Consider the following 27,276-nt stretch of genomic DNA (forward strand, 5'->3'; position numbering starts at 1 on the left):
TGCCTGAGGTCCCACAGGCCCTGGGGGGATCAGTGCTGTCTGTGACATCACCTGTGGCCCCTGCTGTCTCACAAGACACGCTGTGGGGCAGGAGGGTTCTTTCACCTGCAGGATGGGGCATCTAGCAGGACGGATGTGCTGGCACACCCGTTAGGGACCCAGAACATAGGCTGGCTCCTCTGTCCCCAGAAACTGTTTCTGAGGATGCAGGCCCAGACCACAGGGCACTGGGAAGAGGCTTCTGCTTTCCAACCACAAACATCTGGCATCTGTGGTAGCCAGGACATGCAAGCTGCTCACTGCGCTCAGAGCCAAGGGGTTTGCTGAAAATGTCCAACTTCCTACTCTTAAGAAGTCCTCCCAGGGGTCTCCTGGCATTTGGAGGGAGAAAGGTGGAAACAGGGATGCACAGGGTCGTGTGTCAGATGAACACCCTTCCCCTTCACTTACTTCACTATCACACTGAGAACTCGGAGTTCTGTCACCAAGGAAAAAGTTCAAGGATGGGTGAAATCTGGCTTAGAAAGTGCCTCAGAGGGCATTGGGTCTGCGGCTTCCCAAACCCGCTGGTCTTTGGAATGCCCAGTGCAATGCTTGAGCCCCCAGCCTTCCTCCCCATCTGCCATCAAGAGCCGCACACACTGGATCACGCAGCAGCCGTGGAGGAGCTGCCCAGCACGGCCAGCCTGTCTCCTGGGGTCGGGAGCCTGGCAACAGCCTGGGGAGTGGTGCTGCACACGGCCTGAGGCAGTAAGGCCAGCCTCAACCACCACTGCCTTGGATGTGATGGGAACTGCTTATTTGATTTTCCTGGTATCACTGTGGCTCAGTGAACTGCGGAGGTCCCAGGACGGCTTCCATCTGTATGACCTCACTTTTATCTGAGCCTCCGCATTGCACTCAGTGATTTGCCCCACTGAGAGAGCGATACAGAAAAGCCTGGATTGGAATTTCAGCTGTAGCCAATCAGTAGTGGACATCAGGCTTACGGAGCCTCCCTGTCTTTATCTGAGATACAGATCGTAACTAACTCCCTGCTCCTCCCAAAGTTGTTGTGGGATCTGCAGCAATGTGAGCAAGCCCTTTGCCAACGGTAAGGGGCTGCCCTTGTGTGCGAGGGCACGTGTGCCCTGTCTGGCCCTGTGGGTAGCAGGGCCAGCAGCCTTGCTGCCCTTGTTGTGAGTGGGGGCAGCTGCAGAGGCCCTCACTGAGCCCGGCCTGGGCCGTGTGCAGACAGCAGAATGTCTCTCTCTGTGTAGCACCTCCTTTATTCACTAGGCTTCTGTCTCCTAAGGGCAAAGCTGGGGAACGGGCCATCTGTGTCACCCAGGGCACAGCACAGAGCCGTGCCGAGGGCAGGCATTCAGCAGACATCTCGGCTCAATGAGTTGAGGGTGATTCAAAGGCTCAGGAGCTCCCGGATGGTGTGACTTGCCTTTTCCTCTTCTCAGGTTGATTCTTACGATGTGACCGTGGATGAAGAACTGGGCGACATCCAGCTCATCAAAATCGAGAAGCGCAAGTACTGGCTCCATGACGACTGGTACCTGAAGTACATCACACTGAAGACGCCCTGCGGGGATTACATCGAGTTCCCCTGCTACCGCTGGATCTCAGGCGAGGGCGAGATCGTCCTGCGAGATGGGCGAGGTGAGTGGCTCAGGCCCCTTCCACTCCCTGGGCTTCTGGGGAATGAGAGGGCTTGCAGGCGCTCCCTCCTTGAAGAACTATATCCACGGGAATAAGAACAGTGCTGTCCATGGTTGAGCACCTGCTCCATGCCTCGATGCGCCCGTAGGAGGTGTGGCCTTTCTCCAGGTACTACTAAGCCCCAGGTTCAGAGGGTGGAGTGACGGGCCTCAGGCTCCATCCAGCCGTGTCCCCGCTCTGCCATTCAATCCTTCAGGGGAAGATTAGGACCCCCTTTTTGTCAGAGGGTAACTGGGGTTCCTAGTGGCACATACCCCTGGGATGTGCCCCTGGATGGGCAGCTCTTCAGCTGAGTTCTCAGCTCTCCTCTCTGTGAGGTCACAGTGGGGCTTGGGCTCCGGGGCAAGGAAGGGGTTGACCAGAAGTGCCTGTCAGCTCAGAGGAACCATGGGCAGGCCTGGTGTTCGACGGTCACCAGTCATTCAACCTGAAGTCCCAATTTTTGCTGAAAGAGAAAAGAATCTCAAATGTGCCCTCTTAAGCAAGACCCTCAAATGTGCAGACCCCAGTCTGGCACTTCCTCAGGAGGCCGTTCTTGGTAAGAGACATGCAGCTGGCCTGGCTGGAGGAGGAGAGAGAAGCAGACGGTGGGGGTGAGCTAAGGCTGCTTTCCCTCTGAATGACGCCCCCCCCCCCGTGCACACCAGCCTCCTAGCACGCGTGAGTCAAATCCATGCCTCAGCAAAATTCTGCCTTACTTTAGTCATGGCCCTTCGACTTGCTCACTCTCGAAACCTGGAATGAGGATAGCCTCATGATCCACTAGAATAATGAGGAGGGGCGGAGGACGGCTGCGTCTTCCAGTGCCACTGTTTACCACCTCCTATCACCGGCTCATTTGCTCTTCACAGAACTTTGGCAGGTAGGTAAGACAAGAATAATTAGCACTCCCTCTATTTTAGATAAGAAAATCGAGACACAGCAGGAAAAAATCTTCTCTGCCTAGTATTCTTAAACTATCAGCCCACATCCCATTGTTTCTGACATGGAATTTAACTTAAGAAACAAAATTCCAAGAATATCTCTAAATGATTGGGGCAAGAAGGATTTTTATCCCCTGTTCTCCTGGCAGGGAAAAGATTACAAAAGTCACTCTGTCTTGTTGTGGCCAGCATGGGAAAGGTTGCAGACAGGGCACTTCTCTTTTACCAGGATTGTAAAAACATGAGCTTCACATCTTCCTCCTGCCCCGCTCCCACCCAAGGTCTCAGTTGTGAAATCCTTCTTCCCACAGACCTAGAATCTCTTTCAAGCAAAAAAGCATACAGCACATTGAAATTGGGATATTTAGAAGGTATAGGCCGGTGTGCAGGGCCGTTAGCACTGCTAGTCCTGGTAGGGTGGGGGGAGGGATAGAATGCCAGAATAATCCAGAAGGGGAGTGTCCTGGAGCCAGAGCTGCCTTGGGAGGAGCTGTCATCCTCAGTAGAGATGCAGACAGCCTGGGGAGACACTGCAGAGAAAGGCTGGGGAAGAAACGTCCCCTCCTCACTGCCCCATGCCCTCCATTGGTTGGGGTTCCCAGTGGCTGAACCCAATGTGAAGGCCATTGGTGCATTGATCAAGGACCTTCAGGAACAGGACAAGGTAAAGGGTGGATCTGGAGGGGCACTTGGAAGCCACACAGCATGTTCCACTTATCAGTTGCTGTGTAGCAACCTTAGTGGCTTTAAACAGACATTTTATTTTGCTTGTGACCTTAGGGGTCAAGAATTTGGGAAAGGTTCAGCTGGGCGGTTCTTCTGTGAGCCCTGGGGCATCCGCTGAGGGCGGAAGGGCTGGAGGATTCACTTCTAAGATGGTTCTCCTCTCACTTGACTAGAGCTTCAGGGCTCCGTGGTCTCTCCCTCTCCACATGGCGTCTCCTTTTTAAGGCTTCCCTGTAGAGCTTGGGCTTCTCACAGTTTGATGGTCTCAGAGTAGTTGCACTTCTAATGTGGTGGCTGGCTTCCAAAAGCAAGTATTCCAAGAGACACAAAGTGGAAGCTGCCCATTTCTTCAAGCCTGGCCCTGGAAACTGGTACAGTGCAATTTCTACCACATTCTATTGGTCCCATCCGTCACAGAGCCCACCCCAACTCAAGGGGAAAATAGACACACCTCCAATGGAAGGAATGTCAAAGAAGTTGTGGCCATCTTTGGTCCACCACATGGCATAACAACCAATCCTTTGGACAGTCTGGAAATGAGGGGGCCCAGCCCAGAAGCAATTCAATCACTCACCACATGGTAACCTCTGAAATCTAATATTTCACCACTGCACCTGGGGTGACCATGAAAGTCAGAGGGCCATCTCTGTGGTGACTGACATTTTTTGTAAAATACAATAAAAATTAACTACTAGAAAAATGAAATTAAAAGCAAACAAAAGATACTCAAAATACAAGCCCTGTTTTTATTATTAGATGCAACAGTCATAGAAGTATTTTAGCAAGTTACTCTAAGTTTGTAAACCTGTACACTTAATCTCTGTTCTTACCTCATTGCAGATCAGCACCTAATGGTTCTGAGTCGCACTCAGAGCTCTCTGGCCCATTGCACCTCTGCCTCAGGCAGCTCCAGTCCCAGGCTTGGAACTGGGGCCCAAAGCAGAAGATCAGTGGGTCACTGTGGTCCCAGGGATCCCATGCATCTTTGTGAAGGGGCAGCTTAATATGAGGCACTCATATCAGTCTTTTGGAATCTGTCCCCTTGAACTCTGCTGTAGTCAGTCCGGGCTTTGTCACCTGCCGTGTTCCCAGAAGTTCCCTTAGTCAGTGTGGCCAGGAAAAAGGATGCTATATGTCATTTGAAGCTTGGCAGGTTGCAATTCTACATGTTCTCTAATTTATTCCTACAATGAAGCTAAAGAGATTCAACTCCTCAGAGCAAGGAGCCTGAGAAATAGGCAGCTTCTTGGAGGTGGATTAGAGATGATGAATGTGCCAATGATAGCTGTTGTTACATTTAATACTCACCTTGCCTTCAGTGGCCTTGAGCCTCCCCACTGCTTTACAAAAATGTCAGTCTGTGATGGAATGGAAGTTTTAAAAACCGGGCCCTTCTACAGAGAGCTGAAGAAGCACTACTATAGGCCCCCTTCTCAGGATGATCTGGAAACCTGCTAGTCAGGGCTCCATTGACTGTGTTCACTGGCTTTACCTTAAATAATAGTATAAAGGGTAACCATGATCTGACTTCTGCTCTGAAGGCCCCAAGAAGTGTGACTGATCATGCCCTTAGCCACCTGCCCACTCCTGAAATGAGAGATGAGACGCCCCTGAAGTCTGGCTTAGAGGAATAAAGAGGAAGCTCAGGTCCATGATGATTATAAGAACAAACAAATAACCATTGTTCCCATTTACTGGGCACTTACTGGTCCTAAGCTCTGTGTGGAGTGATTTACAGCAGTCTCTCACTAAATCCCCACCATGGCCCTAGAGATAGGCATTATCATCTCCGCTTTACATGGAAGGACACTAAGGCAACTTGCCCAAGGTCACACAGCTTTAAGTGACACAGCTGTGACAAACCCAAACCCAGGAACATCTCTTCTAAAGCCCACACTCTAGGACATGACAGGCTGTTTTAGAATTAAGCTTCATTCTTGATCCTCTGTGTGGGCGCTACAGAAACTGGACAGTGTCAGCATTTGTATGTTGAATCTTAAGCCACACATTCCTCCAGGAAGCAACCAATTGGACTTAGAAACATGAGAGCCATGAGTCCCTGCTGTTCTCTCAGGCAACATGGAAACCCGCAGTGGCCGCCAATTCTGCTCTGTGTGAGAAATGCAGAAATGAACTGCTCTGAAGTGGTTTAAAGAGATCCACCAAAGATCACAAAATGCCTTTCCTCTGGAGTAGAGAAGTAGCTCCGCACCAGAGGCCCCAGGAGTCTTGGCAAAGGCAGCGTCCTGGGGACCCCCAGGTGGAAAGTCACAGGCAGGCCAGAGATGGGCACACTGTGCCTTCCAGAGAATCATTGGCCTGCCCCCCTATAATACATGATGAGAACCAAGCCTGGCTCATGTATCTGGACGTGATTCTCATAGCCCCAAGGTGCAGAGCCCCCAGGTTTGCTGAGTGAGCAGACAGGAGGAGGAGGAACTGGATTTGTCTTTTATAAAGAAAGTTGGCTAAGAGCATGGGATTTGAGTCTTGTGTTGAAAATCCACTAATTAGCTGTGTGACCTTGGGCAAAGTTCAAGGGCAAATTTGTTCAACCTCTCTATGCCCCCATTTCTTTGCTCTAAAACAGAGGAGCGTTCTGAGGCTTAAATGAGATGGTACACGTAAAGCACTTGGCACAGGCCGGGTGTCTGAGGGAAACCTGAATACTGGATACTGTTAGTGTGCTTCCCTAGGCTCTTCTCACATGTGTCCTTTCCTCACAGCAAAGTTGGCCTGCGATGACCAAATTCACATTCTCAAGCAGCACAGATATAAAGAACTGGAAACACGGCAAAAACAGTATCGGTGAGTTATGGCACCGGAACAAATGGCCGAGGGGCCATGGTTTCTTCTGTCTTGGGGGCGTGACCCTGCCCACAGGCTTATGGCCCATCATTGCTGGTATGTGATGACCAAGGCACCAGATCCCTTCCATGCTCCTCAGTACCCAAGCTCCACCTTACCACCACTCCAGGCAGAGATGGTGAAGGAGTTATGAAAAGCTTGGGATTAACCACAGTGGCATTTAGGAGGAATGGGACAGCAAAGGCTTGAATTCACCTTTATGTTCTCCCACCTCACATCATAGGGATTACGCCTCACTTTTTATGTCTTCTTATAATTCAGTTAGAAATGTGATACGTAATCTCCAAGAAAACTGACAAATCCTTAGCTAACAGAGTAAGAAAAAAGAGAAGACTCAAATTATTAAAATTAGAAATGAGAGGGAACATCAATACCAACCTCACAGAAATTAAAATGAATGAAATGGAATAGTATGAACAACTGTATACCAACCAATTAGATAACTTAGATGAAAAGAACAAATTCCGTAGACAGAAAATACCAAAACTGACTCAAGAACAAATCATCTCAGTAGACCAATCACAAGAAAAGAGAGTGAATACTAATTTTAAATTAATTTTAAAACTTCTTACAAAATAGTTTTAAAGTAATTTTAAAACTTCCTACAAAGAAAAGCCCAGGTCCATAAACAGCTTCACTGGTGAATTCTACCAAACATTTTAAAAATTAATGCCAATCTTGTGTAAACGCTTCCAAAAAATAGGAGATTATGTCTCAACTCATTATATGAGACCAGTATTATACCAAAACCAGTTGTCATGAGAAAACTCTACATCAATATTCTTATGAATATAGATACAAATATTTTCAATAAAACACTATCAAACAAAATTCAGCAGCACATAAAATGCATTATACAATATGACCAGGTGGAATTTATTCCAAGCATGCAAGGTTGGTTTAACATCCAAAAATCAGTTAATGTAATACACCATATCAATAAAGAACGAAAAAATACTTGATCATCTTAAGAGACACACAAGAAAACCTGTGACAAAATTTTTTCTAAAAACACTCAAAAAATAAGAATTGAAGGAAACTTCCTCAACCTGATAAAGGACATCTACAAAAGTTCACAGTTAACATCATACTTAGTAGGGAAAGACTGCTTGCTTTCCTCCTAAGATCTAGGAACAAGGTAAGTATGTCAGCTTTTGCCACTTCTACTCAACATTGTACTGAAGGTCCTAGCCAGGGAAGTTAGGCAAGAAGGAAAAAAAGGCATCCATATTAGAGAACAATAAGTAAAACCGCTATTCACAGATGACATAACCTTGTATATAGAAAATCCTAAGAAATTCACCAAAAAATCGTTAGAACTAATAAACCAGCAAGATTTCAGCATCCAAGATCAATATACAAAGTTCAGTTGTTTTTTATATGCTAGCAATCAATAATCTGAAACTGAAAATAAGAAAACAATTCCACTTACAACAATATCAAAAGGAATAAAATATTTATGAATAAATTTAACAAAAGAAGTTTAAGACCACACAATGAAAACTACAAAATACTGTTGAAAGTAGTTAAAGAAGATCTAAATAAGATGAAAGACATCTCATGTTCATGGACCAAAGGACTTGTATTGTTTAAATGGCAGTACTCCCCAAAGTGATGTACACATTCTACACAATCCCTATCGAAATCTCAGCTGATGTTTTTGCAGAAATTGACAAGATGGTTCTAAAATTCATATGGAAATTCAAGGAACCCAGAATAGTCAAAAATCTTGAGAAAAAAGAAAAGAAAAATTTGGATAATGCACATTTCTCAATATCCAGAGTACTACACCACTGCAGTAATCACGACAATGTAGCATTGGCATAAGGATAGACATACAGATCAATGAAATAGAACTGAGAGTCCAGAAATAAGCCCTTTTACTGATGGCCAATTAATTTTTAACAGAGGCAGCAAAATCATTCAGTGGGGGAAAAAGTTCTTTTTAACAAATGGTGTTGGGACAACTGAATAGCCACAAGCAAAAGAATGACATTGAACCCTTACCTCACACCACATACATAAATTAACTTAAAATGGATCAAACACCTAAATGAAACTATAAAACTTTGAAGAAAACTTAGGTAAACCTTCATGATCCTGAATTTGGCAAAGAATTTTTAGATATGACTGTGAAAGCATAAGCAACAAAAGAAAAATATGTAAATCGATGTCATCAAATTTTAAAATTTCTGTGCTTCAAGGACACCATCAAGAACGTGAAGGAACAACCCACAGAATGGCATAAAATATTTGCAAATTATATATCTGATAAGGACTTGGATCCAGAATATATAAAGAACTCTTACAGCTCAATAATGAAAGATAAATATTCCAATTTTAAAATGGTCAAGGACCTGAATAGACATTTTTCCAAAGAAGATATACAAATGACCGAAAAGTACATAAAAAGATGCTTGACATCATTATTCATCATGGAAATGCAAATCGAAACCACAGTGAGTTACCACTTCACACTCACTAGGATAGCTAGAATCAAAAAGTCAGATAATAACAAATAGCAGTGAGGATGTGGAGAAGTCAGAACCCTCCTATACTGCTGGTGGAAATGTAAAATGGTACAGCTGCTTTGGAAAACAGTTTGATATTCCCTCAATCTATTAAACACAGAGTAACCATATGACCCAGCAATTCCGTACCTAGACATATACCCAAGAGAAATGAAAACACATGTCCACACACAGAGATCGGCACATGAATATTTATAGCATCATTATCCATAATAACCAAAAGGTGAATACAACCTAAATGTTCAGGAACTGATGAATGTCAGTGGTATGTCTATACAATGGAATATATTTCAGCCATAAAGAAGCATAACTAAACATTTCTCCAGAGGAAATATATCAATGGCCAATAAGCACATGAAAAGATGCTTGAAGCCTTTAGTCACCAGGAAACTGCAAATTGAAAGCACAATGAGATACCACTTCATGCACACTAAGATGGCTAGAATTAAAAAGACATAATATCAAGTGCTGTGAAGCATGTGGAGAAACTGGAGCCCTCATTCATTGCTGATGGAATGTAAAATGATGCAGCTATGTGGAAAACAGTTTAGCACTTCTACTCCTAGGTATTTACACAAAATGATGAAAACACACACACACACACACACACACACAACTTGTATACAAATATTTATAACAACACTATTAATAATACTCCAAAAGTGGCAACAACCTAAATTCCATTAATGAGTGGATAAATAAAATGCTATATATCCATTCAATGGAATATTATTTGGCATTAAACTATGGATACATGCTAAACTAGAGATGAACCTCAATAACACTGTGCTAAATGAAAAGGTCATTTACAAAAGGCTACATGTTGTGTGATTCTATTTATGTGAAATGTCCAGAATAGGCAAGTCTATGGACACACATTAATGGATTAGTGGTTGCTTAGGGCTGAAAGTCTGGGATGGGACATGGGGAAAGACTATTAATGGGTACAAAGTTTCTTTTGGGGGTGAACATATTCCAAAATTAGATTCTGGTGATGGTTGCACAACTCTGTAAATATAATAAAAACCTTGTAATTGGATACTTTTAAGGGGTAAATTTTATTGTATGTAAAGTATATCTCAATATTGCTGTTTTTAGAAATAATACATGATCTAGAGTGCACATCTAGAAAGTGGTGGTCAATGGGCTGTATCCAGCCTGCAAATACGTTTAATGGGTCATTGTGGAATTCTGAGTAAGCCGGGCTTTTATTCTCTAGGTCTCTCCAGTCCATCACCTGTCTATCGTCTTTAACAAGGCTTCTTTCATTTCCTATTTTGGCCCCTGGTGACAGTTGAGTTCGAGACTCCTTCCAAGGGAAGGAATAGTCAGTGTGGTTCCCTGGGCGGGGGGCGGGGTGAGGGATATTTTGGAGAGTGATGACTGTTACACTTTCCACATATTCCTCTACAGTTCAAATTCTTACGAGGAATATGTAATATGTCAGGGTTTTTTCAATCCAGTAAAGCAAGAGAAGGGGAATAATGTAATAGAAGCAGAATAACGAAGCAGAAAAATACCTGTAATCCATCCACTTTCACTTTTACTTCTTTGGAATTATATTGTATATACGACTTGACAACCTTCTTTTTTCCCTTAGAAGTATAGCAGGAGCATTTTGCCACATTTTAAAAATTTCATCACAAACATTATTCTGGTTTTTATGTAATATTTCACTGTACGATGCACCCTACTTTACTTAAACACCAACCTGATTGGACATTTAGGAGGTTTCTAATTTTTTATTCTTATAAGCAAAGTGAAAACCTTTCCTTTTTTGTGTGTATTATTAAGTATTTCCTCAGGATAGATGCCCAGAAATGAAACTGCTAAATTAAATAGTAGAAATTATTAGTATATATAGACAAATTTCTCTTCAAAAATCTTTAACCAGTTTTCATGACCAATGTATGGATGCCCATTTCACTAATACTTGCTGTAGCTGGGTAGTATGTTTTATTTTTTTAACTTTTCTAATTTGTAAAGGCATCTCTTTTCACTTCGCTCCTTATTCTTACCTCCCCTCCCCAGGGGCCCACTGCTATCCAGTGGTTGAGAAATCCCCACTGAGACCAGTGATTGCCCCAGTCTCAAAATTATCTTTAGCTCTATCCCTCTTTCCTTCAAAAACTTACATTTTCATGAAACAGAGTAGGAAATGAGAAACAGAGCTGTACACACATGGATACTTGATATGTTACAGAGGTACTGACGATGAGTAGTGTGGGGCTATTGGGCATCCGTACAGAATGGAAAGAGAGAAGCGGAGGAGAAGAAAAAGAAGAAGAAACTGGACTCTACGTCATATCGTTCAGAAAATGCATTTTTTGGGTTGAATAGACCTAAACGTTAAAGGCAAAACTATAAAACTTTTAAACCATAGGAGATGCTTCTTCATGACCTCAAGAAAAACTGATTTTTCCAACAAGACTCAAAATGCACTAACCATAAAGGAAAATAATAAGCTCACCTATCTCAAAGTGAGGAACTTCAGTTCACTACAAGACACCACAAAGAGAGTGAAGAGACAGTTCACAGAGTGATGCATAAGAATTATTATTCATCATGTACCAAGGACCGCTACAAATCTACAAGAAGAGCGTTGTCAATGCAGTAGAAAAATGGGCACTGAAGTCACTGCACAAAATATGATCAGCAAGTATACAAAAAGGTGCTCAACCTCATTTCACACACACACACACACACACACACACAGGCAAAACTGAAACAACGTGATGATACCCAAGTGTTAAAGAAGGAATGAAGGGATGGGAAGGCTCATACACTGCTGACAGGGGTATAAATTGACACAACCTCTGTAGAACACAGTTTTGCAATATCTGGTGAAATTGAAGCTACATTATGATCTATGACTCAGAAATTCTACTCCTGGATCTAAATCCAGGTGTGCAAGTGCACCTGGAGACGTACACAGATGGTCACAACAGTATTATTTATGAGAGCCCAAAAAATGGAAACCACCCAATGTCCATCAACAGTAGAACAGATAAATAAATTGTGGTAACTCTACCCTGCAAGGAAGAGCAATGAACTGTTGGCACTCACAGCAACATGAACAAACCGCACAAACACAATACTAAAGAACAGAGGGCAGACTCAATCCATGTCAATCCTTGAGATTTGAAATTATATTGTTTAGAGACAGGTGTATGGCAGTGGAACAATAAACACTAAACAATAGCAGGAAATGATTATCACAAAATCGAGGTGATTGGGGAGGTTAAGTGGGGGGGGTTAAGGCTACTGGCAATATTCTGATTCTTGATCTGGGTGTTGCTTATACAGATGTTTTGTGCATTTTTCTGCATATGTGAGTGGGTGTGCGCATATATACACGTGCATGCATATGTATATTTTTATATTCTTTTCTATAATACAAATTTTAACAAAATTGTGATTTGAGTACCAGGTATGGAAGAATAATCTGATTAATACAGTGTGTAATGTTAAGGACCTATGAATCTGCAGTTTGTTGTAGAATATTTGTGAGTAAGCCTCTCAGCTCAGGCACCATATGAGGTGTTTTGAGACTTTTGTACTTAGTGTAGTGCACAAGGCATTGTCCGAGAGCTCTGCACCGCCCATTCCCATCCTAAAGGGTTGGTGTTCATATGCCCCTTCCACAGCTTTCCTTCCTCCTTCAACAACCCATGGAAAGCCCCTACAGCGAGCACTCCAAGTGCTTCTGGCCTTGTGGAAGGATGGAATCCTAGATTATGGTGAGTTAAAGAGCTTCCAGAGAATCAGGCTAGTTTGTGTCCTGTTAAGAGAGGAGACAGCAAATCTTATCAGTTCCACACTAATTCAGGCTAAGATGTTAATGACTAACAAATCAGTCTTACAGGCATTTTGCCTTAACACAGTATTTTCCAAAGTGTGCCCTAGAGCATTGGTCCCAAAACTTTCTCCCAGAAAAGGATCCCATGGTAAAACAAATTTAGGAAACTGTATCACATCCCCCTCCTAGAAGTTCACAATTCACATAAGCACTGAGAATTCTGAGAAGTTCTGGAGTAATAGACCATGGTTAATTTTTTTTAACCCAGTATTTCCCAAGAGAATTTGACATATGACTCTTAACATCCTGCTGAAACAGTGCTTTGTGCAGCACGCTTTGGGAAACACCCCTTTGCCAGGGAGAGGTGAATTCAGTGGTGTCTTGGTTTTACAGGGATTGGGCTTTGGCAGGACCTGGGGAGATGGGGCAGAGGGTTTTCTGATGAAATAGTCTGCCCCTTTCTTAGATCTAATCGTCATTTTTTCTTCCTCCTTCTACTCATTTGTCCTTTGCAGACCTCCTCCTCTGCTTCCGTTCAGGAAACACTGAACTTTGCACTGTCTGCATATTCTTAGAGTTCCTCTTTCACATGAACTCTCAGGCTTCCAAATTAGAGTTTGGAAGTAGAGTAACAACTAAGAATAGTCTCCAGTATGTCAGAAGGCGGCCCGTCCAGCTGGCTCTCTTCACTCAATCAGCCGGGCAGGGAGACTTAGAAGCCCACACAGGTCATAACCCATGTTCTCTCACTGTGACTGCATACACCTGTGTGGCGCGCGCGCACACACACACACACACACACACACACACACACACACACACACCAAAATATAATGTACTGTAGTGGGTTTTTATCTACATCATTTTAATCTAATCATTCCGTGACTTGCTTTTCTTCCCCTGGTCATTCTGTTTTGAAGAGCAGCCAGTTGACACAGATAGCTGTCGTCCATTCATTTTAGCTTCTGCGTAGTGCACCATCGTGTGAATAAACCACAATGCCACCCACTCCTCTGCTGGTCGAAGTGTGGGTAGTCTTTAATTTCTGGCTATTACAAGCCACACGGCAATAAGCTTCCTCAGAAGACCTGTCTCCTGATGCTCTCATGAGTGAGTTACTCTAGGGAACATTCCTAGGAGTAGAAACACAAGGTTGAAGACCACATGTTAAGTTTTCTAAATTTTGCTGATTGTTTTCCAAAGAGATTCTGCCAATTTTCACCCCAAGAGCTGTTCCTGATTTATTTCCCTACATCATCGACTCACTTTGCACCTTGAGACATTTTCATTCTTGTCAACCTAATGTGTGTGCAATAGCATCTCATTTTTTCCCTCGTCCTTAAGTTGCCACATATTTCTAGCTTTATGTGAAGATACCATAACTTATTCAACCATTCTCCTATTGATGGACATTCAGCTTATTTTCCATTTGTGCATTGGGTTTTTTTTTTTTTTGGTATTAAAACCAGTGCTGCAAGAAGCAACCTTGTACAAACATCTTGAGGTACTAGCTCTTTAATTACTGTCAGATAAATTTCCAGAACTCACATTGCTGGGTAAGGCGGCATTTTTCATTTTCAGAAATAATGACAAAATTCCTTTCACAGAATTTTACAGCAATTTTCAGTACCACCAATGGTATGTAAAAATAAGCTATTACCCATACCTTCACTAATACCTGATGACATCAATATTTTAAATTTAAATATTTAAGTAAGAACCATTGCTGTCTTAATCTGCATGCCCCTGACCACTGGTGAGTTTAGCTTCTGATTGCCTATTTATGTGCTTTATTTTCTCTGTGGATTTATTATTAATCTAAAGGAACTCTATATACTAGGACAGTATCCTTTTGTTATATGTGTTATATGTGTAACAAAGACAAATGTTACATCATTTGTCTTCTGTTGCTCTTGTCACAGATTTTAGCTCTTTATTTTTTTAATATATGTATTCTTTTTTTCCACCCCAATGTTACATAAATATTCATATTTTTGTCTAATATTTTTATAATTTTGTTTTTAACTTTAGGCTTTTAATTCATCTGCTCTGTATTTTTATACATGATGTGAAGTAGGGGTCACATGTCCCTAGTATCATTTATTACATAATGAGTTTCTTCCTCCTGCTTTGGGATGACACCTACAGCACATGGAGTTGGCGTGGCGACCACGTGTGTGGGTTCTGCAACTGGTGCCTGGGCTCAGTTCTTACTTAACTGCCACACTCTGTGTCCTGTGAAAGTTGTGTAATCTCTTTGTGCCTCAATTCTCCCGTCTGTAAAATGGGAGCAATAATAGTACCACCTGTTAGGGTTTTTGGAAAGAATTAATAGGTTATACCATGAAAACACAGACTGGTATTTGACACACAGAAAGCACTGGATAAGTATTAACTACCTTTGCATTATATTCACATGTTTTCTTGGGTCTGTTTTTCTACTCCATGCCCCAGCACCATCTTTTGGTTATCAGAACTTTCTAATAAATGTGAACAGCCATTTTGTTATCTCACTGTTCTTTTTGAAGCTTTTCATGACAAGAATCGCTTTGAATTACATACAAACATGTCCTGTACTGGCATTTTAATAATGTTCCATCTTTCCACCCATTTAGATCTTGTGTGACGTCCTTCAATAGAATTTTTAGTTTTCTTCAAGTTCTTTCACCTTTCTAGTCACTTTATATCAAGGGAAACTATAGCTTTTACCCTTCTAAGTGGGATATTTTTCCTTTTGTCAATGAATATTGCTGGGATAAAGATAAATTACTCATTTTTTAATATTTGCTTTGTATTGACACCTTACTAAACTATTTTATTGTCTCTATTTTTAAGTGAGTTTTTATTTATTTATTTATTTATTTACTTACTTACTGGCTGCATTGGGTCTCCGTTGCTGCACACGGGCTTTCTCTAGTTGTTGCAAAGCACGGGCACATGGGCTTCAGTAGTTGTGGCACATAGGCTCAATAGTTGTGGCACACAGGCTTAGTTGCTCCGCAGCATGTGGGATCTTCCTGGAGCAGGGATCAAACCCATGTCCTCTGCATTGGCAGGTGGATTCTTAACCACTGCGCCACCTAGGAAGTCCTGAGTCTTTTTAATTGCCTAGTTATTTGATCATATTATGTAACTGATGATACTTTTGTCTCTTAGTTTACATTATTTACATCACTGATAATTTTTTCTTATTGCCAAAACAAAGTAACAGTAGCAAGGATGAACATCCTTTCTGGGTCTTGAGTTTTGAGAAAATGCCTTTGATATTTTTATTGGTTCAATATATTTGCTATTGTTTTCTGATAAACACTCTACTATATTTAGGAACTTCTTGGTTTGTTCTAATGTCTTTTTTGTTTGCCTGAACTTGTTCGAGTAGTATATGAAAGGGTGGGTAATATATGGGGGTAACATAATGTCTGAGTCCATACTTGTCTCCACACATACCCCAAAAAATTTCTCTGGCCCTCACCAATTCCTAGACTTGATATTAGAGGCTTAAATGATGATCTAAGAAAGTCTGTAAACACCTTACACTGTCTCTCCATTTTCAGTATGGCAAATGAGAAACCTAATGATAGTTTGGTTATTTTCCTTTTCTCAGAAGCTTGTGAGTTTGTGGGAGCATCTCTCCTCTCTCTCTCCCTTTCTCTCTCCTCCCTCCCCCCTTTGACATCTTACAATTTAATCAGTATATGTCTAGGAATGCCTTTTCTTCTTTCTTTTTTTTTTCTGCCTAGGATTTACTCAGAAAATTGAGGTTCCTTCAGCGTAAGGAAATTTTTCTCTTTTTTTTTTTTTTTTTTTTTTTTTTTGGTTTTTACTTCTCCATATATCCCTGTCTCTACTTTGGGACTCTGTCTGCACAACAAATCTTCTATATCCAGCTTTCATGCCTCCTGTGTTTTCTTCCATGGCTTCCATTTCTTTGTGTATTTGTGTTACATTTTCTTCCGTTTGGCACAGAGAAGTGCCTGGCACGTAACAGGCGCTCAATAATTAGTTATTGAATGAATAGATTTTGTCTTCTAGGAGACCAATCAGATCTCACAGTGACTATTATTCTCTTTTCCCATTTTCCTGTGGAATGTTCAATTCAGAAATCATGTTTTGTGGTTGCAGAAAGTCTTTTTGGATTCTAATTGCTTCTCCTTAAGACTCTCTCTCTCTCTCTCCCCCGCCCCCCCCCCACCCTTTTTAAATTAAATGTCTTTTCTGCTTCTTCCTTCCTTCTGCCTGGTTATTCAACTTGGTCTTCCCAATGGAGTGTGATTTTTTTTTTCTTTGCCTATTTATCTGTGGATGTGAAGACCTTTGGCCCCTGTGCAGGTCAGCCTGTCAGGTCTCTTAGGCAACGTGCCTGCAGTTGAACATAGGCATTTGGTTTCAGGTGCCAAAAGTAAACTAGCTGGCAAACTCTCCTGCCTCTGTGCACAGAGAGGCCATTGTCTCCTGACCACCTGAGGTGGGGCACTTTGGAGGCTGGGGGTTAGCGGGAGGGTGGAGGTCTGGAGGAAATGTGCTCCAAGTAAGCTCTGCTCTTAAGAAAACAGGATGCATTTGCTGCCACATCTCTCCTCACTGGGCTCAGTGTTGACACACTGAAAAAATCCAGCTCTACTCAGCTCTTAAAATTAATTAGAGCCCTTGGACTTCCCAGTGGCTAATAGAAAATGGTTAGTAATATTTAAATTGGTTTCACCAACGGTAATTAAGTAATTGACAATTAATACCAGTGGGGCTACCAGATGACTGTCTCAATTTTAAACATATATTGGAGATGCCTTGAACCATTTTCTAAAACAAAGAGGAAAAAATTAATAAATTAGTCGACGTTTGTGCATTCATCCACATGTTTAGCCTTGTTAACGTCCCAGCGTTGGCGGTAATACAAACAAACACAGAAGGTTATTTTAATGTCTGGGAAAAGAGAACGTTGTAAGTAAACCAACAGCGAGAAATGTAAGGTTCTTTACAACAGAAAACACTTCTCAAAATGCGTTTTGAGTGATCATATCCAGTTCCTGTTCACCTCGAATGATGCTAGTGAGAGGCTTACTGGGCCAACAGGACACTTCAGAAAACACTGGGAATTTTTGCGACAGCAAAAGTGTACGATGACACTAAAGGGCCTTAAGACTTTTTTAAAAATTTTATCGGAGTATAGTTGATTTATGATGTTGTGTAGTTTCAGATGTACAGCAAAGTGAATCAGTTATACATATATATATATATATATATATATATACCCACTCTTTTTTTTTAGATTCTTTTCACAAATAGGCCATTACAGAGCACTGAGTAGAGTTCCCTGTGCTATACAGCAGGTCCTTATTAGTTACCTGTTTTACAGATAGTAGTGTGTGTGTGGGTCAATCCCAATCTCCCAGCTTATCCCTGCCCGCCCCCCATCCCCAGTAACCGTAAATTTGTTTTCTACATCCCTGACTGTACTTCTGTTTTGTAAATAAGTTCATGTGTACCTTTTTTTTTAGATTCCACATATAAGCCATACCATATATTTGTCTTTCTGTGTCTGACTTACTTCACTCAGTATGACAATCTCTAGGTCCATCCATGTTGCTGCAAATGGCATTATTTTGTTCAATTTTATGGCTGAGTAATATTCCGTTGTATATATGTACCACATCTTCTTTATCCATTCCCCTGTTGTTGGATATTTAGGTTGCTTCCATGTCCTAAGACTTTTTAGTGACCTAAATTCTCATTGTTTTACTTCCCTCTCATAAGAGAGATTAAAAAGGAAAGAGAGGGTTTCCCTGGTGGTGCAGTGGTTAAGAACCTGCCTGCAAATGCAGGGGACACAGGTTCGAGCCCTGGTCCAGGAAGATCCCACATGCTGTGGAGCAACTAAGCCCATGCACCACAACTACTGAGCCCACGTGCCACAACTACTGAAGCCCATACACCTAGAGTCCATGCTCTGCAACAAGAGAAGCCACTGCAATGAGAAGCCCACACACTGCAATGGAGAGTAGCCTCGGCTCTCCACAACTAGAGGAAGCCCACGTGCAGCAACAAAGACCCAACACAGCCAATAAATAAATAATATTTATAAAAGGAAAGAGAATTAGGAATACAAATGGAAACGTTGAGATCCCAGAATGTAAATTTTGGTTTTTAAACAAATAGAAGATTATTTAAATAAAGGTAAACAAAAAAGAAAAGCAAAATTAAGAAAATAAAAATTAAAAAATACTTAAATGCCCAATGCTGCAGGATAAATTTTAAGGACATCAGGCTCTAAAAATTTTGGCTGGATAGAGTGCACGGCTGGTCCTTGAGGGGAGCTGTTTTGGTTATAACCATCTCTGAACCCCCTATTGGCATTGGTCTATGCCTGGAGGTCCTCACTCAACCACCCTGCTGACTTGTGCCCCCTGTGGGAAGGCATAACCACTTTCCCCTTTCCCTTGATCGCCACATGCAATATAGGGGTGTTGACCAAGCTAGTGGGACGTTGGACGTCCAGGCCAAGAGTGATGGGGCAGCCTTAACCACTTCCACCTCCAGTGACCCACAAGGCAGCTCTGTGCCGGTCTGGGGGCACATCACCCTTGGATGTCACCTCAAATAAATAAAGTCTTCTGATGCTCTCTGTACACACTGATGGGCACCTACCATTCACCAGCCCTCTGCTGTAAGCCCGGCCTCAGGTTTAGGGGACCTCAGGCTTCCCACTGCGAGCTTCAGGGCACAGCAATGTGGGGGGCCACCAGACTTTGGGAGCCATCTTAGTACCAGACACACTCAGCTACAACATGGTGACCTGATGGGCACATCCTCAGACCACAGGCAGCCTTCAGCCTGAGGGGCTGACCCAAAGGCCAGACATTTAGCTCACTTTTCTTCTCCTTCTTTTTCACACTCAGATGGATGGAGTGGAACCCTGGCTTCCCCTTGAGTATCGATGCCAAATGCCACAAGGATTTACCCCGAGACATCCAGTTCGACAGTGAGAAGGGAGTAGACTTTGTTCTGAACTACTCCAAAGCGTAAGTGTTCGAGAACTCGAGGGTGCTGGGCAGCCCTCCAGCGGCTGGAGCCAGAGATGGAAGCCTCGCCCCGCTCCTCCTGGGGGCCTTGGGCTGGGGGAGCAGCTCAGCCAAGCAACTCTTCCCAAGTCGTTTGATTACATCTTGGCAATAGCGTGGATCCTTAACGCACAGTCAAATCACAGGGAAACCCGTACCTAGACAGAGTTACAGCCTGCGGGACTCCGGACGCCAGCCGTAGCTGTTTTCAGCCCACCGTGGAGGTCTTTACTTGCAGTGCCCCATCCCCACTCACAGCTCACCGCCCCTCAGGCCAGTTCAAGGGTAGACAGGGTCCAGGCTGTCACCTAGCTGGCGGGGCACTGCACTAATAACGGCCCGCATGCCCAAGCTAATCACTCACACGCATCCCCATCTGTCTTTCACTGCAACCCCTCGAGGCGGGCCCGAGTCTCTCCCCATTCCGCAGTTGAGGAATCTGTGGATGAGCAAGTCCAATCCCGTGCCCACGAGCCCCTGCTAACCCGTGGCAGACATCCAAGTTCTGTGCTCCTTCTTGGCAGCCGAATTACTGCCCGGTTTTCAAAGACTCCCCGGTGCTTGTTATCAACATGGAGCCCCGGCCCCCAGGGCTTGAATCTGTACTCTGACACTTTAGGGAATTCTCACAGTCATGCAGATCTGGAAAACCCTAAACCCGTGGTCGCGCAACCTTCCTTGGACGGCCCTGAGGAGTTTCAGCACCTCCCGGTGCCAGCACCCCCAACCGCCAGGGTGAGAGTCTCCCAGGGTGGGCACTGCCCTTGGGTTGGCATAACCAGGAGGCAGACAGGTAACTACCCCAGTTAGTTTCTGTGGTAACATATGCTTAGTGGCATAGCTGCTCCCTTCAAGAAGTTGCCTCATTTGGTGGAACTTCTGTAAAGAAAGAGTGGGAGGCCACACCTCCAGGCCTTCCTCTTTGGGACATTTGAGAAAAACCCTACACACACACACACACACACACACACACACACACACACACAGAGCATTACAATCCGGCTCCTCAGAGAATCCCCTCACACCAGAGAAACCGGAAGCGTTTGCCTCCCTGAGGCTGCATCTCCAAGGAAGGGAGGAAGTAGAAAGAGCCTGACACTTATCAGGCCTCTACTAAGTGCCAGGCTGTAGGTGTGGGTGCTTTCTGTGTATTGTCATCTGGTTGAACCTTCACAGCAACCCCAGGAAGTAGATACTGTTCTTAACTATCTCCAGGTAAGTAAACTGAGGCTCCGCTGGGTCCAGGTCAAGGAATTTGCCTTAGGCCATTTAGGCAGGAACTGGCAAAACCAGGATTTGAATCCAGGTCTGTTGGGGTTCAAAACTGGAGATTTTTCTCCCTGCTACTATCGAGAACAAATGGAGAGAAAAATTAAAACCAAACTGCTGGATTAGTAATGGCAGCAGTACCCAACATCTGGCTCTCTGGAAACTTCAGGGCAATTAAATGTCTCATTTCCCATCCAAGGGTTGGCATTATCGAGTCAAAAACATGTGACTTTAGGAGAGCAGAGCCCAGACCAGGATGGAACAAGCAGGACAGTAGACCCTTGTGAAAGAGGCAGTTTGGAGAGAAAACAATAATGATAGAGAGGCAGTGATGTCAGAGGAGATGATACTGCTTTGCGGAGTAGTGGTGGAGGGATGGATGATTGAAAGGATGGTGTGTGGAGGGATGGATAGTAGATGGTGGATGGATGGATGAATGGATGGATGGATGGATAGTGGGTGGAGGGATGGATGGTGGGTGGATGGTGGGTGGAGGGATGGATGGTGGATGGTGAATGGATGGATAGTGGAGGGATGCTGGAGTGAAAGCCAGGCTGTGCCTGTCTTATCTGCCCAGTGTTCCTTAAGGTCATTGTCATCTTTGTATCTCAGGAGCCCAGTGCACAGCTGCTCAGTAAACTCTGTCAGAATGAATTGAGTGTGGCCTTTGTGGCCACCTCACAGGCCCTCACTTCACATACACACACACACACAATCACACACTTACCTCTTCCTTCTCGTTTATCCCTGTCATGGCCAACAGCATCTAGATCAGTGGTTCTCAGGCCTGAGTGTGCATTTAATATTAAGATTCCACACCACCTCACCCCAGTCAGGCTGTGAAGCCAACATTTGCAGCACAGGTATGAGTATATTTTGAAAGCTCCCTGGGGGGTTCTAACGTGCAACCAGGGTCGAAACTACTGGCCTCGATGCCTCCCTTGGCCTCATCCTCCATCCAGGTGAATGTGGGACCGTGTCCACTCTGCCATGTCTCCCTGGGATGTTCAGGAACATTCTTCTACCTGCTTCCCCAGGCTCTATCCCACACAGAAATTGGAAGATCATTCTCAAGTGCACATATAATTTGTTGGAGGCTCTTTCTACAAGCCCTTGAAGGCTCTTCATTCATTCCTAGTAATGAGGTCAGACTAGCCAGGACCCACTTCTCCATCATCACCTGCTGAGCATCCTGCTCCCTCAGATCGGCCCCTGCCCTCAAAGGCTCATAGAGGTACCCTTCCTCTGTTTGGGGTTATCTCATTATGGGGTCCAGAAACTCTTCACAGCAGAAGGGCACCTGGCATGGCCTTGCGGCTACCAGACAAGTGGGGGCCTAGAGAAAGGGGACAAGGATGCTCTGGCAGAGAGAGCATCACACGTAAAGGTCGCACGTGGCTGGGCCTGCTCACAGAACCAAGTAGATTGTGAACTTTCCTGGTGGCATCAAAGGAGGAGCAGCTTATTTGTTTACTCACCACTACTGTTTGCAGCCTGGAGCTTTGATTGCAGGAGGTTGACAGGACTAGTAAGGGAATGTTCCCTTCAAAGGAAATTGAGAAAGAGAGCTTCCTTCCCAGTAGATGAGAACAGTGCAGAAAAGTGACTGAGTTCTGAGAGAGGTGACCGGCCTCGAGCGAAGACCAGGGTGCTCGGACCCTCACCCACTGCAACTTCTCATCAGATGAGGTCAGGTGGGGAAGCTCTTTGAAGGGCCATCCTTCTCCTTGAGGTCTGGATTTGCATTGTAGGATGAGAAACGGAGAGGGGAGGGAAGCAGGCCAGAGACACATTGCAGAAGCTTGACCTGGCAGCCTTCGAGGGTCAGAGGCATGAGCCCGGCAGTGGGGAAGTGGCTGAACAAAGACAAGGAATGGGAGAACAGGGAGGACTTTGGGATGTGGTATGGTTGCCCTGGGATCCAGTTGAAATTCAGGTCAAAATGGGGAGAGGCTGAGGGGAGAACCCAAGGCACCCTCAACGTTGTGCATCTGGCTTGTAGGCAAAATGGGGTGGTCATTAGAAAGGAAAGCTGGACGGGAAGAGGTGGGGGGAAGATGAGTCCAGTCTGGGGGCGTGTTGATGTTGAGAGCCCTGTTTCGGCCTCATTCTAGCAGTTAGGCAACAATGGCCTCATTTTATTGGAAGGAAACGGGTGAAAAAACAAATAACTCTCCCAAGATGGCGCAGCTAGAGTCTGAAACAACCACTGCTCTCCAGGGTCCAAATAAGGCGACCTCGTGCTTTTAAAGGGTAATTAGAGACGATACTTGTTGCTGGTGCCCAGTCCAGGCCAGCAAGCGGTTCAGCATGGGCTCCCCCCTGGCTGTGTCTTTACTTGGTTCTGCTTTTACCTGGCTGTGCCATTACCTGACCATGTTGTTACCTGGCTGTGTGACCTCCAAGAAGCCCGGTGCCCTCTCTGGCCGCAGGTTCCTCTTTGTGTGATAACAGATCTTTGAAGTCCCTAATATCCTGTGGTCTGTAAGTATGCAGCAATATTTTGCCTCTCGATGACTTGCAGATGTATTTCTCTTAACTCCACTTCTTGCTGTTTGTGTGGCTTCCGCAGAGTACTGCACACCCCACCCTGTGTTCAGTGCCAACCTTCTGTTCTGAGGTCAAAGAGACCCAGCTGGAGAGACTCGTGACCCACGTGGGGCTATGACTCACTCCCAGTTCCCTGCAAGATGCCCTACGGTCCGGGACCTCGTTTCTGGGCACCATCTGGTGCTGGGCCATCCTCAGGGCTGTGAGGATTGTACAGGCCTGGGAAGGCCTCTCCTCTCCCATATACCAGAGGTCATTAGAGGCTTAGTCCTCCACCTTAACAAGGATTTCTGTCCCAGGACACTCAGCTAACCAGGAGGGCTGGGATGCTGGTTGAGGAAGGAGGTAGCATTGCTGGTAGAAACTTAGCTGAGGGCATTCCCAGAGGCCTGCCTAGCAGTGGTGAGTGGTGAGGCAATAAGCATGTGTGTAAAATAAGTATGTGTGTAAAAGCTCCTCCTTCCCCATGAGGGGCTGGATAAAAGTGAAGATGATACCAGACAGGATGACGCCAGCGTTCTTCTCCAGCTCTGAGGTGCTGAGCACCTGCTATGTGCAGCCACCATGGCCCAGGCTGTGCTCCAGCATGTTCCAGGCCTCACAGCGTCTCCATAACCTGCAGGCAGCTGATGTCTCCAACTCATAGAGGTCATTGGCCTCCTGGCCCCAGGACCCTCCCTCAAGCGCATGGGCTCCCAGGTCTCCAGACGGCCAGTACCAAGCAGAGAAGCATTTGCTAAACTGAGGCAGGACCCAAAGAGGAGTCTTCAGGCAGGTGTGTCATCTTCTGTGTCAGGTGCCTTTCCCGTGCCCGGCAGGACCAGGAGGGTCCCCAGCGTCTCCCTCTTATTTGCTGAGTCCCTGTCTTTGGTCACTGGGACCTGCTGCCCTCATGCGCGCTCACAGGTGGCTCCCCTGAGATGCTGTACAGTGCCCTCTGTCCACGTCAGCCAGGTTCACTCCGGGCAGAACACCCAAACCTCTGATTATGCTGAGACAGGGAAGGCGTGAGGAGGCTTCGGGATTCCCAAACCTTCCCGTGACACGCTCAGCCCCCGGCCAGCTCACTGCCCCAGGAGTAAATGCAAGGATGGTGCTGGGCCCTAGCCATTAGGGCAGCTTCCTGGGGGAGGCACCCTTGGGGTTGGGTGGGCAGGACTGGCAGCCCACTGGAGGAGCACCAGGAAGGTCCCCTGTCCCAGGCCCCTGACAGTCAGTGACGATGCCGCCTGAGCCCTCCAGCACCGGAAGCCTGGGCCTCCTCGGGCAATGCAGACCCGCCCTCGCCCTCCTGGTGTTTGGGCAGCAGGCAGGTTTTCATGTAAATGGGTGTGTACTTAATCTGCCATCAGCGTTGGGGAGGTAACATCACAGGCCCAGCCTGGTGTGGGGAGGGGCAGGGGCTTCATGAGATCAAAGGAGGAGTGGGGTTCATTAGACAAGCCCTCCAGACACACTCACCCCATATGCTCAGGAGGAGAAGAAAGAGGGGCACAGAGCGTTCCAGAGGGACGGAATCACGCATGCCAAGGCCCCCAGGACAGGACATACAAGAGACGGAGCCTGTGGGGAGACCTGAACCCTGGAGGAGTGGGCAGCGGGCACTGATGGTGGGGAGGAAACAAGGTGACTGCTCATCAGTCGCAGCGGTGCATGAGCCTGAGCGGGAAACTGAGGCAGGGGCTGTCCCGATGAGCACCGGCCAGAATTCCCACACCCCGGTCCTGCGCCTTGCTTGAGTTCTGTAGGAAAGGCTGGGAAGCCTCTTCCCACCTTCTCCACCTTTCCCAGACACATCCCACACCCGCCTCCTTCAGGACCTGCTGGGGGTTGCTCAGGCCTCTCAGATCTCACTCCTTATTGCCTGCAGCCTGCATTTTGAATTTAGCAAGTTCCTGTCCTGGGTTAGTTTGCTTTCCTGTGTAATGAATATTTGGAAACTGTCCTGCTCAGCACCAGGCAAAGAGCCAAGGTTAGGCAGAATGTAAATGAGGGTTAAATTCCATTGAACTGCTCACCCCACCCCACCCCCAAATCCAGAAGACTCGGGAGAGAGCTTCATAGAGATAACAGCGCTCTGTCCCTGGAAGCTTGCATCAGGCGGGGGCGGCAAAAAGTCTGATGAATGAATGAATGAAGGCACGGACCAAAGCCCGTGTGAGTGGGGACAGAGCACTGTAGACTGTTGTCGAGGGCAGGCGACTAGTCACTTTCTTAGGGGAAGTGCGGAAGGAAGAGCGTGGGCATGGGTGCCGGTTTCTGACCTGGTTTCCGCAAGGCCAATCAGCGGTCCCCTTGGAGCTGCCCTGGGTTCAGGTCCCCCGGAGGCCCCGTGAGGCCCGGGCGCGCAGGGGCTTGGCCGGCGGAGGCGGGGCCGGAGCGCGCGCGAGGGCCCGCGTGTCTCGGTCCGCAGGATGGAGAACCTGCTCATCAACCGCTTCATGCACATGTTCCAGTCCTCCTGGAGCGACTTCGCCGACTTTGAGAAAATCTTCGTCAGGATCAGCAACACTATTTCTGGTGAGTGTGCTTTTGGGGGCTCTCGTGGTGCTGGGGAGCCTTGCCTGGGCTCGGGAAGGGCTGCCCCACCGGCTCCAACACGGGGACTTCCTGTCCCCCTAGGCCGGCACCAACTGGCCCCACACAGTGCGCTCCGCTGGGGATCACCTTCGTGACTGGCGGTTTCTCCTCCTTGGATGTTCAAGGCTGAACCCCCTTAACCTCATTTCACCATCGAACGTCTCAAATTATCAAAACTTTTTCTTTAAACAAATCCATCATTTATGATGCTTCTGAACAGAGAAAAGGCAGAAGTTATCTTGTTTTTTAAGCATTTACATGAAAGCAACAATGGGTTCCTTTGGACTCGGGTGTGTTTAGTAGAGCGGTAGCATCGTAACTGCCAGGGATGGCACAGGAGGGACCACATGGCAACAGAAAGATTGGGAGACAGAAAGGAAACAAGCATGGGGGAAAACTGCCTTCACAAACTCCTCCCCAGGATGCCCCCCTGCTCCCCTCCTTCTCCCTCATCCTGGGGCCCCTCCTTCCTGGGCATAAGGACCTGGGTTCTTTTTTTTTTTCTATAGGTAGAGTGTTGTACCACAGACCTCAAGAACTTATTCATCTTGCTTAACTGAAACTTCATGTTCATGGATTAGTTACTCCCCCAGCCCCTCCCCCCAATTCCTAGCAACCACCACGCTAAGCTGCTCTTTGATTCTATGAGTTTGACTAATTTCGATTACTCATATGAGTGGAATCACTTGTCCTTCTGTGATTGGCTTATTTTGCTTAGTGTAATGTCTTCTAGTTTCATCCACGCTGTCACATATTGCAAATGTCCTTCTTTTTTAAGGCTGAATGGTATCCCCTTGTGTGTATACACCACATTTTCTTTATCCATCCCTCTGTAGGTGAGCATTTAGGTGGTTTCCACATCTTGGCTGTTATGAATTGTGCTGCAATGAACATGGGAATGCAGATATCTCTTCAAGATCCTGATTTCAATTCTTTGGGATAAATACCCAGAAATGGGATTGCTGGATCATATGGTAGTTCTATTTTTAACTTTTTGGGGAACCTCCACGCTGTTTTCCATAGCAGCTGTGCATCCTCTGTTCCCACCAACTATACACAAGGGCTCCAACTTCTCCATGGCCTCGCCAACACTTGTCTTTTTTTTTTCTTTTTTTTTTAAATAATAGCATCCTCCAAAGGGAGATCAACTCGATGATGGGTGATGCCTTAGAGGGCCAGGACAGGGAGAGCAGGAGGGAGTCGCGGGAGGGAGGGGATATGGGGATATATGTATAAATACAGCTGATTCACTTTGGTGTACCTCA

The 27,276-nt window shown here is 45.5% G+C and overlaps 1 protein-coding gene across 2 annotated transcripts in view; it reads left to right on the forward strand.

The window, feature by feature from the left end:
• Nucleotides 1–27,276, forward strand: part of ALOX5 (arachidonate 5-lipoxygenase) — a 48,704-nt gene that overhangs the window by 5,627 nt on the left and 15,801 nt on the right. For both annotated transcript variants that reach the window (XM_057737494.1, XM_057737495.1), the window contains exons 2-5: nucleotides 1,452–1,650; nucleotides 6,086–6,167; nucleotides 19,451–19,573; nucleotides 25,845–25,951. In XM_057737494.1, coding sequence (XP_057593477.1) covers nucleotides 1,452–1,650; nucleotides 6,086–6,167; nucleotides 19,451–19,573; nucleotides 25,845–25,951 — 511 coding nt within the window. The remainder of the gene's footprint in view (nucleotides 1–1,451; nucleotides 1,651–6,085; nucleotides 6,168–19,450; nucleotides 19,574–25,844; nucleotides 25,952–27,276) is intronic.

Source organism: Hippopotamus amphibius, chromosome 5 (assembly GCF_030028045.1).
Source record: "Hippopotamus amphibius kiboko isolate mHipAmp2 chromosome 5, mHipAmp2.hap2, whole genome shotgun sequence".
NCBI classification, from domain to species: Eukaryota; Metazoa; Chordata; class Mammalia; order Artiodactyla; family Hippopotamidae; genus Hippopotamus; species Hippopotamus amphibius.